The sequence below is a fragment of the Lingula anatina genome, chromosome 4, assembly GCF_051362555.1.
Source record: "Lingula anatina isolate TDL-2025a chromosome 4, LinAna3.0, whole genome shotgun sequence".
NCBI lineage: Eukaryota > Metazoa > Brachiopoda > Lingulata > Lingulida > Lingulidae > Lingula > Lingula anatina.
The window spans coordinates 5,276,113-5,288,115 of record NC_141770.1 but is presented as its reverse complement, the minus strand read 5'-3'; the positions used below and the strand labels follow the sequence as shown (position 1 = coordinate 5,288,115).

Below are 12,003 nucleotides of genomic sequence, written 5' to 3'. Positions count from 1 at the left end.
CAATGTGCACTGTCAATGTTAATGCAATATATTGTATTAGTTTGTCACTCTGGTCAGATTGGATCTTAGCTACCAGTCTGAAGTGTTTTCCCCCAACATCAAATTGATAACATTGTCAATAGTCCCGAAATAAATTTTAGCTCGAGTCTTATCTTCCTATCATATTTGTGTTTTTTTTACCTTAAATTCTCTTCCTACAGTGACTTAATATTATTAAAGCAAGAGGTTCTCAGAACATTGTCTTTGTCATGATATTAATTAGTTTGTACCCTGATGTCATAGGTAGGCCTACTAGTTTGATGCTATGAAAAATTTATGTCAACTTGGTGTTAAATCAACTAAAAACTGTTCAAATTAGGGAAATAAAAAGCATGAAACATTGCACATTGTTACAACTTCAGTATTAAGATAAGAACATATCAGGTTGTTTACATTCATTAAATGCAAATGACAACTATTCACAAAAACACAAAGAACCTTTTTGTGAATTTCTTTCACACTGTTGATTGATGAACCAACTTTGTTTGAAAATTATGTCTGAAATATTTCCACCTTCAAGCATGTTACATGCTTCCATATAATGTACCCTGTATTTCTACTAGTATTCCTTACTACTGTATTTCTACTAGTATTCCCTACTACTGTATTTCTACTAGTATTCTCTATTACTGTATTTCTACTAGTATTCTCTACTACTGTATTTCTACTAGTATTCTCTAATTAAAATACCAAAAGAGGCCTATCCTTATTTAACCATGCAGTTGGAAAATCCACTTCTAGCTTGCTCACAACTCGAGTCCCAATTACTTCAAGCTATCCCACCATTCCTAGCACAAACTGCTCATTAATGAACAACTTCGGTAATTGAAATAGGGCACAATACAAGTGTCAGGTATGTTTCAATTCCACAGATATTGGTTTAATTGTTATTCACATTAACAAAAGCCATTAGTGTCAATATAAGTTTTTTTATCAGTTTATTTTTCATTTGTTTTTCTACTAGTTGTAGTGAACCCATAATACATGTACTCAACTTATTCACTCAATTTAGGAAAGCTTAAATAATTAAGCTAGGGTTTGAATTAGGACATAACATTTTAAACATATATATTACCTAAACAAATGGATCAAGCCCCCAGACATAGAATGACCAGTCAGTTTTATTCATGATCCACTAATTTTTCCACAATCTGTGAAGTATTTGCATATGTAAATGTTGTGAAGTCTCCGCAATTTTGTAACTCTTTCCCTGACTGTCGCCTGTCAGCCCCTTTTGTTTACTCAATAATTAACCTTTGTCATATGATATAATATTTGACAATGCATATAAAATATACAGGTTAATTAATTTAAGTAAGATTGCAACTTACCTTTACTAAGAGATACAACGCCTTGTGTTCTACATTAAGTCTGTGTTATAAAATATTGAAATGGTATGATCTTTAAGTTGGACCCAAGCAGTACACACAACTCCAGTAATAGCTTGTGATAGCTACAGACAGCGTCGTGAATTAAGGGAAAATGCATGCCCAGTCAAATGTTATGAACAACTGGAGTATTTCACATACATAGTTAATAACTTACCGCTTATACATTTTGTGCACATGTTGGATTTGGTACACAAATCTCATATCATCCCGTACTTTACACTCAGGCTGAAATAAAATGGAAAACAATTTTTTGGTACGTACTTCCATATGTACATTTTTGTTATTACGCTGTTACTGTAAAACCTTGCAGTCTTAAAAGGAACAGAGAATCAGACTTTTCAAGAAGTTATTATGTGTAAAGCACTTTCCTTGGGCAAAAATTGTGTTCAGCCTGTTGAAATGTAGCGTAGAAGACCATTCCCACAGATATTTAGATCGATCTATCCTCCTGGGGAGTCTCACCAGATTGCTGTCAGCCTGACCGGCTTTAATGTCTGTCTCGCCTACTAAAAGCTGTAAGGGTGTAATTAACTTTTGTGCGTGCTCGGCTCTCGGAAGGTGACAGCAATTTAACGTGAACCCCCAGGGAGTTAGGTCGATCCAGAATTTCTAGAACAACATCACTGCCTGATGTCAAAACTCCTACAAGCTGTACATACAGCTTTCTATGTCACGTTTGGCAGTAATCAAGAGGTCATTTTTAACATCCGTTAAAAAATATAAAAAGTTTGTGGCATATATTTTGTTGATGATGATATGAGATGATATGTAAAGCCAAAAGTCACTCAATTTTTTTATAAAGCCTTGGTCACAACCGGCCATGCGGGCTTTTATGGCCTGTTTGCGTCCAAATTTTGCACAAAATCTCACGTGCAACGCAAGTCTCTCTTGCGAAATTTGGAGTTCGCAGACAGCCCGTATACATGTACGGAGGATGTTGGACATGTCCAAAAGATTCTACGAATAATCTGCAAACAGCGAGGCCACAAGAGAACCTTGCTTCACTCACAAGGAGTTCGCAAGTGAGACATGCATGGTCCAAGACGCAAGTCTCAAGCAATGAAGGAGCAAGTGCCTTTTGCATGTTGAGTACGGCGCACGCCCTCACAATTAACGATCAAAGTCGAAAGCACCGCGGAAGTGCGCCGCAGGTGCATCACCCCTATGCCAGGAGAATATATACTCACGATGCACGGTCGTGTCTCGAAAATTAACGAAGATCATGCAACCTGTCCAACAATTTTCAAAAATTTCGAATTTTGCTTAATTCAGCTTCTAATATGCCTCCAAAAGACAAGAAAAAAAAAACTCAGAGAGCAGGAAAGAAGGGAGAAAGAAGAAGAAAGAAGGGGAGAACAGTAGGCAAAACTGACGTGCACAGTTAGTACTTCATCACAAGTGTGTGAGGCAAGTGTGAAGCAAAATGGAACTACTTTGGCCGTGCGTTGCTTTCTCTTCAATAGTGGTGCATGCGTGCCACGTATGCAGGTAGCAAGACAAATTCAAGAAATGAGTACAATTTCCACGGCCCCTGCACCTTGCAGTTAGCGTTCCTGCTTAAAAGGATATCTCATTTGGCCCTTGCAACTTGCAAGGCAGACTTTCATCTACCTCTACGACCTCCACGGCTTCTACTGCACGCAAAATTCGCAGGGGACGTATGATCCAAAAATCCGTGCGTCCGGTTGTAACCGTGGCTTAACTTAAACTTTTAGTTGTAGTCTTTGTAATATATTCTTCCTTCTAGTACCTGTGCAATGCCAATGCCCACTAGAGTCAAATAAGCACTGAATAAGCTACGATACAAGGAAATTATCCTTTTTTCAGAATTCTTTGCATTAGGTGTTTTTTGCAAAGTGACACTCACTTTTTTAAGAAAATGCATTCATATACAATTACATCAGTGGAAAAAGAAAATGATTTGGTTATATTACCTTCCAGACCTCTTGAGGTGGTATTATTTTGCACATCCCCTGTTGTTCAGCATTTGGCTTGATGGCTTCAATGAAATCTATGGGGTCTACAAATTCATTCGCAGCAGGGCTGTACATGGGAGCTTCAGATAACTGTACTGCCTCTTCATTTCCTTTGACAGTTTCTTTCATCCTTTCCGATGTTGGGGAACTTTTAGCTACAAAAACAACATTACACTTCTTAATGTGGATCAAGGAGAAAAAAGTTAAATCTATCCATGAAATAAATATGCATGGGTGCACAAACACAGTCACCTACTGTGCAAGACATAAAATCTTTACATAATTAAGTAACAATCAGTTCCTTATTATAAAATATGGTCAAGGTTCCTGTAAGGTAAGAGACAAATATAAATTTTTCTCAGAACCCAAAATTTCATCCGATTTTTGAAAGCAACCTACTTCTTTGCCAAACAAAGCCACTCAGTAAATTTAAAGTAAAACAAAAATATGATTTGGAAGTTATGGGGCGAACGTCACCAAAATTATGCAAAAAAAAAAAAAAAATAAAATAAATAAAATAAAATAAAAATAAATTAATAAATAAATAAATAATAATAATAATAATAATAATAATAATAATAATAATAATAATAATAAAGAATGTAAATCTAAATGTATCATGCTGGTTTTCAAAAGCAACCTGCTTTTTTACCATACAAAGCAACTCAGTAAATTTAAAGTAAAACAAAAATACAATTTGGCTTCTTTGGGGCAAACGTCATGTGTTGGACAGCAACAGCAATGACACGGCCAGACAGATCAATCAGAATATATACTGAAACGAGTTTAATATTTATGTAAAAAAAAACTTCAATATGCAAAAATAAAGTGGCTAGTATTTATGTTTAAAAATAAACCCACTTCAATTTCAAAAATAAAGCAACAGATCTAGGTCACATGACATGGTACTGTGATGCAATATGTGATGACCGATATAGAGCATCAGCTGAATGTGATACTGAATTTTAGGACAGGTGTGCTAAACAAAGTAGGGACATTTAAGACACTGCCATAGTAATGCCTCAGTGTGTTGCCACTGGGTGCATAAACTTAGCAGCCAACGAACTGGTAATCCATCGACATATAAATTACTTATCCAGTGGACCAAGGCTCAAGAAAAAAATTGACAGTAAAAAATAAACTAATCAAGCTTATTTTTGATATTGATCTATATATTAGACCTTTGACTTAGTCCTGCAAGTTTCAAAGCAAAATATGACATGGCTTTCATTAAAATTTGTAAAACAGTGGACAAAATATGCTAAAAAAAACAAAAACTTGTAATTTTTGGAAATCAGGTTGATTTTCAAACTTGACCAGTATTTTATGAATATTCATCAGTTCTGTTAGCCTGATTACAAAAGGTAAAATTGTATTCATTTAATTTGTATAATAATGAATGTGCATGGCGAGGGTGATGACAACAATGACTGACACAGACGACAGCTATATGTACTGACACATCTGTGTTTGTACACGAAAATAAACAGGAATGGTCATATAAAGCCCAAAATGCAAAAGAATCAATTATGAAGCTGTAATGAACAATAAGAAAAATTGTATAATAAAATACATTTACAAATTTGAAATTTGTAAACCCACCCACAAATGTTTTTGACCAATGAAGTTTTATGGCAGATCAACAATTTCCCATAAAGTGAATGATAAGGAAACAACAAAGAATCATTTAAGAACTGCAAGAAAGGAATGAGAATTACCTACATACTGAACAAATTTCTGATTGGGATTTCAAAGTGTCAGTGAAAGTGGGACATTTAGATAATATACCACAAATTATCTCACTATATCATCTATTTTGAGTTATTTCTTTCCTTTTCTTACTCATGTATTAAAATAGCATACACTAAAGGACTTTGCCATCAACATATCATTTTTTATGATGCCACTTTATCAGTAGGAGTGCCTGGAAAACTTTTCTGGTTTAACTCAATACTCCTAATTTGGTTTAGATAGCAATCAGTAGAAAGGATAACTCCGTAACCATAGACAAAATAGCCAAAATAGGTGTAGTTTTTGGCAATAAAATATAAATACAGTACCAAAGATAATTGATAACATTTTTAAACCCCATGTCAGGCTGTCTTGGTAACAAAGGTCCATTGAAAATTGGTGTTACACTACTTAAAATTAAAAGTGATAAAATCTGTAAATAATTATTAAAAAAAAAATTAGTTGCACTGTCCTTTACTGCTCATGCACAGCCCCTATTTGTAGTTAGAATTTTTCTGATATAAGACCATGTATTAGAGAACACCAGAAAACTAAAAATAGCACTTTCGACCCAAATATAATGATATGACAATCAGCTCAATGCCTATACTTTTTTTGGTGACAGATGGAGTCCATAAGGATTATATGATATTAGGGCCAGTTTTAAGTAAAGTTTTTCAGGCTGATTTTTGCCAACAGTATGCGTAAACTTAAAGACTACTTGTTTTTCAGATTCTAGTACATTTCCCTAGTCTCTTGACTGCCTTTCTTACCAGTGGGTCGACCCCTTTTATTTGAGACTGGCATCTTAATAAGATTGTTCTTAGCTCTTGATGACATGGTGCTGGTCACTCTCCTCGCTCTCTCTCCTGGATGGCACCTTTTCTTTTCACAAGATTCCTCAGTCACAGCTCCAGATGACTGTGACCTCAACTTGCTTCCCTGCAGTATATCAGTGTTCTTTTTACTCAGTTTTGCTGGTAGAGTGCCAGAGATGTGCTGTTCAACACCAATGCTATCCTTATGCTCAGAGCCTTCAAATTTTCTTTTTCCTAAACTGACTTTAGAAGATCTGGAACTGTTTGAGCAATGACTACTGAGACACTGCTTGGAAGGAATTTTTGGCATTATTGTCTTAAATGTTATTTCTATTTCATCTGAGTGGGGCACAGAAGAGGCCCTCCCTCGCCTGGTAAGCATGCCCTTATCAGTTGTGGAATGCATTTCATCATCTGTTTCTTTCTTCAATTTTTCTTGTTTAATAGGCATGTTTGTTGTAACCTCAGTTTTAATCTTTCTTTTTGGGTGGTCTTTTGTGGTTCCTTTGGATTTTGCCCCATCTTTTATGGGTTTAGCTCTACTCTTGCCTTGTGTGAGTGGTTTTTCATGGCTAACAAGAGTTTTGGTTTTCTTTCGAGATGGTTCCTCCAATGGAAGCATTTTCATGGGCTTTGAATCATCAGTGTTTAGTTTCTTTTTTACTACTTTTTGCTTTGCAGACTTCTTTTTCTCATTTGTGTCTACACTGTCCTTATTTTTCTTCATTTTCTGAGACTCTCCCCTTTCCTCTCCTTCATCTGTTTTCTTACTTTTCTTAGCTTTGATTTTTTCTGAAATAGCCTCCTTGGTTTTCTTTAGTTTTTGTACCTAGAGAAAAATATATAGTCCATTATAAAATATGAAGTATCAAGTGGGCAGAGCCAAGGCCATGGTTTATGACAGTATGCATGCCTGGGCCTATACACTCTGTTGGCAGTTTAACCCAATATTTTTGAACTTATTCACAAAAATGTTAGTGATTAAAGTTGCAACCGCAACTGCAGTCTGGTGGACTACCATAAATCTAGTTACCATGTTTCAGGTGATTACCTAATAAATCTGTTTTCTTAGTTATTTCAGATTATAAGTTTGATTCATTATAAATGTAATTTGGGTTTGTAATAAATCAAAGCAGCCTTAACTGGTCAAATATCAATCAACTTGTATATTGCATTTGTCATTTTTATACTCAAGTTGTTAATTGATTCTGATACTACACTAGATGGAATGGATATAATTACAGTTTGACACTGTAATTGGGGCAAGCGCCACTAAGTACATGCAAAAAATCCCATAACTTCTGCATATTAACATCGAAATGCCAATATTTGTGTGGATCCTGCTTTTTTACCAAAGCCAATCAGTAATTTTTTAAAAACTTTGCTTAAGAGTAAGATTGGGTTCCCTTACCTAGATCCATCTAACAGTATCAATGTATCTCCGATGGGTTTCTCGTTTAATTGCTTTCAGCTTAAGTGGCCAAGATGTCTGGCACGCCTACTTAAGTTGCTTAACAATGATTAATTACCCCTTAGCAGCTTCAGTAGGCGTGACAGCCATCTAAGCCGCTTAAGTTGATTGCAATTCAGCAAAAATCGGCCGGAGATAGATTGATCCACAGTTAGCACGAAAGGGTATGGAAATGGTCCCTAAAATATGTGTAGAACATCTACCACAATAATAAGGATAGACACAGTGATCTGAATGTATATATACACAAGAAGTGTCTGCATATAATTAAACTTTATCTCTATCTGACTTCCCAACCTTGCAGCACATCACAAACCAAGTTAACAAGACCATCTGTAGGACCATCATATTTTCCAAAATATTCACTGTTACTTTCATCCCTCTCTCTATCTGTAATACACCCCTCACCTTATGGTAAGTTTTAAATGGAGACTTGTGGTGATGTGAATAGGCCACCTTGCCTGACCTCAGTCTGGTCACAGTCACCTGCAGTTTCTTCAGCTTTACAGCAGATTCACTCCTTGTCATCACCTTCTTGGACTGAAAGGATACAGAAAAAGGACTTTAAAACAATGGGGCATATAGAACATTTTACCATGCCAATTCAATGCAACACAGTTAATGGTTCTATGCAGATGAAAAAAGTTTGAAACAATGTTCATGATTTGTGAAAATGGTTGTTACTGTACCAAGGCATGGTACTGGCTCTACTGTGCAGTCACCGTTACCACTTTTCCTCCTAGACTTCAAAGACCTGTGTTCCCATCTCTTGGAATGAGGTCACATATAATCTCAACTTCAACTCCTTATAATTTTTTCTACGTTGTTGCATTGGCCTAGGTGTGATGTTTGTCACAATGCAACCTTGTCAAAATTTTTTAAAATCTACATACTATGAATTAGTTCTGCAAATTTTAAAGCAAAATATGGGACAGTGGATAAAATGTTGAAAAAAAAAAAAAAAAACAGCATAACTTTTGGACAAATGATCAGATCACGCTGATTTTCGAACAAGACCTGTATTTCTGTAAGATTGATCACACCTGTGAGTTTGAAGACAATAGGCCTGTAGGTTTTCTTTGATATGTGTTATCAGTATATCATATGTGCTGTCAATAGTGAAACAAGGCAGCAAAGCTGTCAAATGTACAGACAAAAAGCAGGAAATAACAAAATAGGCTACTGTCAATTCTGATGCAAAAGTACATTATGTTAAACTGCAAATTCAACATCAAATTTTAATTATGCTCAACAGGTAATACCAATGTAAGTAAAATGTGAAACAAGCATAAAGCTTCAGGCCCATGGGAGTTCAAGTTCACACTTTGAAAATGTAAAACTTCCAGAAAAAGAAGTCAATTAGACTGCTTTTCCAACTCAGGCTGCATTTCAGTCCTGTATTTCTTTTTTGAAAGTTCGGCAATCATAAGTAACATGGTTTTCCCATAATGGTCATCATGGCAGCAGCACCCAAAATTGTGTTTTCTTCTATTCTGATGCAATATTACATAATGGTTAACAGCATAATGACAATCAATTTTTAATAACAAAATATATGTATCATGGATTTTCAGAAAATGTGACTAGCCTGGGTCTTCAAGCCTGTGGAACTTCAAAGTCACACCTTGAAAATGCCAATATGTGAAAAATTAAATTTTCACAAAAAAAAACTGTTTATCTGGCAGATTGCATTGCCTACTGAAGCTGTATTTTAGTCCCATGTTTCTTTCCTGTAAGTTTGAAAACAGTAAGTGACATGGTTTTTCTTAAAAGGTAATCATGGGAGCAGTGCCCAAAATAGTTTTTTTTCAAATTTTGATGCAATGTTACATAATGTTTAACAGCATAATGACCATCAATTTTTAATAATAAAATATTAGTATCATGGATATTCAGAAAATGTGACTAGCAAAGGTCTTCAGGCCCATGGAACTTCAAAGTCACAACTTGAAAATGCCAAAATGTAAACAAGACAGCACTGTTCTGAAATGTTTTTTCCCCATTTTTAACAATTTTTAACATAAAACAAAATTATCAGTTTACTGCCATTTTTACATGATCAACTAAGAAAATTGATGAGATGAGAAAAGTATCAACAGAGCAGTGTTAAATGTCCAATTTCTTCCATTCTGAGATTCTGAACATAGTGAATGATTGAATCTGACAAATTGCAATGATATGAGTTTATTTCCATTTTTGAAACTTTATTACACAATACACGATAACATGTTTACCATCATTTTTACAAAATCAACTAACAATGTTGTAAAGATGCAGGAAATGTCAAACAAACACTTTCACGTATCTTATTAGTTTAATAATGAGACTGTTAACATGCCTAAAAATTGAATCTGAGGAAATGTGAAAAAACAGCATACCTTCTAAAATAATGGCCCAATTATGCTGATTTTTGAACTCCACCTGCGTTTTAGCAAGATTGACCACTCCTGTGAGTTTAATGACAATTGGCCAATCTGTTTTTCTTATATTGTGTTTACAGTGTTGCATATATGCTGAAAAGTGAAAAAAAAGCATAACTACTAAAATAGTGGCCCAATCATGCCCATTTTCGAACTTGATCTGTGTTTTAGTAAGATCGATTACTCCTGTGAGTTTCATGACAACAGGCCTATCGGTTTTCCTTGAAATGTGTTTACAGTGTTGCATATATGCTGAAAAGTGAAAAAACAGCATAAATTCTACAATAATGGCCCGTTCATACTGATTTTCGAACTTGACCTGCGTTTTATGAATATTCGTCAGCTCTGTAAATATAAAGCCAAAAAGTAAAACTGTCTTCCACTTATGGTGTTAACGCTGAAAGTGCACGGCGACGGCGACATGATTTACGAACTCAACCTGCATTTTAGTAAAATTGACCACTCCTGTGACTTTCATGACAATTGGCCCATCTGTTTTTCTTATATTGTGTTTACAGTGTTGCATATATGCTGAAAAGTGTAAAAAACAGCATAACTAGTAAAATGGTGACCCGATCATGCCGATTTTCGAACTTGACCTGCGTTTTAGTAAGATTGATAACTCCTGTGAGTTTCATGAAAACAGGTCTATCGGTTTTCCTTGAAATGTGTTAACAGTGTTGCATATATGCTGAAAAGTGAAAAAACAGCATAACTACTAAAATAGTGGCCCGATCATGCCGATTTTCGAACTTGATCTGCGTTTTAGTAAGACTGATTACTCCTGTGAGTTTCATGACAACAGGCCTATCGGTTTTCCTTGAAATGTGTTAACGTGTTGCATATATGCTAAAAAGTGAAAAAACAGCATAAATTCTACAATAATGGCCCGATCATGCTGATTTTCAAACTTGACCTGCGTTTTATGAATATTAGTCAGCTCTGTAAATATAAAGCCAAAAAGTAAAACTGTCTTCCACTTATGGTGTTAACGCTGAAAGTGCACGGCGACGGCGACATGATCGGCGACGGCGACGGCGACGACAGACGCAGGTGATGGCAATATGTACAGACACATCTGTGTCTGTACATAAAAACAGCATAAATTCCCTAAAAGTGACCCGATCATGCTGATTTTCGAACTTGACCTGCGTATTATGAATATTCATCAGTTCTGCAAGTTTCAAGTCAAAAGGTAAAATGGTTTTCCACTTATCGTGTTATCGGTAAAAGTGCACGGCAACGGCGACGACGGCGACGACAGACGCAGATGATGGCTATATGTACAGACACATCTGTGTCTGTACATAAAAAGCAGGAAATAACTATGCACAAAATAGGCTAATGTCAATTCTGATGCAAAAGTACATTATGTTAAACTGCAAATTTAACATCAAATTTTAATTATGCTCAACAGGTAATACCAATGTAAGTAAAATGTGTAACAAGCATAAGGCTTCAGGCCCATGGGAGTTCAAGTTCACACTTTGAACATGTATAACTTCCAGAAAAAGAAGCCAATTAGACTGCTTTTCCAACTCAGGCTGCATGCCGGTTTCGAACTTGACTTGCGTTTTAGTAAGATCAATTACTCCTGTGAGTTTCATGACAACAAGCCTATCGGTTTTTCTTGAAATGTGTTTACAGTGTTGCATATATGCTGAAAAGTGAAAAAAAAAGCATAACTTCTACAATAAAGGCCCGATCATGCTGATTTTTGAACTTGACCTGTGTTTTATGAATATTCATCAGCTCTGTAAATATAAAGCCCAAAAGTAAAACTGCCTTCCACTTATCGTGCTTACAATGAAAGTGCACGGCGACGGCGATGACGGCGACGACAGACACAGGTGATGTCAATATGTACAGACACATCTATATATATTTACTGTACTGTTTAAGAACAGTAATTGACATGGTTTTTCTTAAATGGTCATCATGGGAACAGTGCCCAAAATAGGTTTTTTTCAAATTTTGATGCAATATTACATAATGTTTAACAGCATAATGACCATCAATTTTTAATAATAAAATATTAGTATCATGGATGTTCAGAAAATGTGACTAGCAAAGGTCTTCAGGCCCATGGAACTTCAAAGTCACAACTTGAAAATGCCAAAATGTAAACAAGACAGCACTGTTCTGAAATGTTTTTTT

The 12,003-nt window shown here is 35.5% G+C and overlaps 1 protein-coding gene across 6 annotated transcripts in view; it reads right to left on the bottom strand.

Moving 5' to 3' along the window:
* The window catches only part of LOC106158286 (uncharacterized), a 72,511-nt gene that overhangs the window by 38,998 nt on the left and 21,510 nt on the right, over nt 1-12,003 (bottom strand). For all 6 annotated transcript variants that reach the window (XM_087012249.1, XM_087012248.1, XM_087012253.1 and 3 more), the window contains 4 exons: nt 7,835-7,966; nt 5,911-6,784; nt 3,365-3,561; nt 1,585-1,655 (listed from right to left, as the gene is read on the bottom strand). In XM_087012249.1, coding sequence (XP_086868375.1) covers nt 1,585-1,655; nt 3,365-3,561; nt 5,911-6,784; nt 7,835-7,966 — 1,274 coding nt within the window. The remainder of the gene's footprint in view (nt 1-1,584; nt 1,656-3,364; nt 3,562-5,910; nt 6,785-7,834; nt 7,967-12,003) is intronic.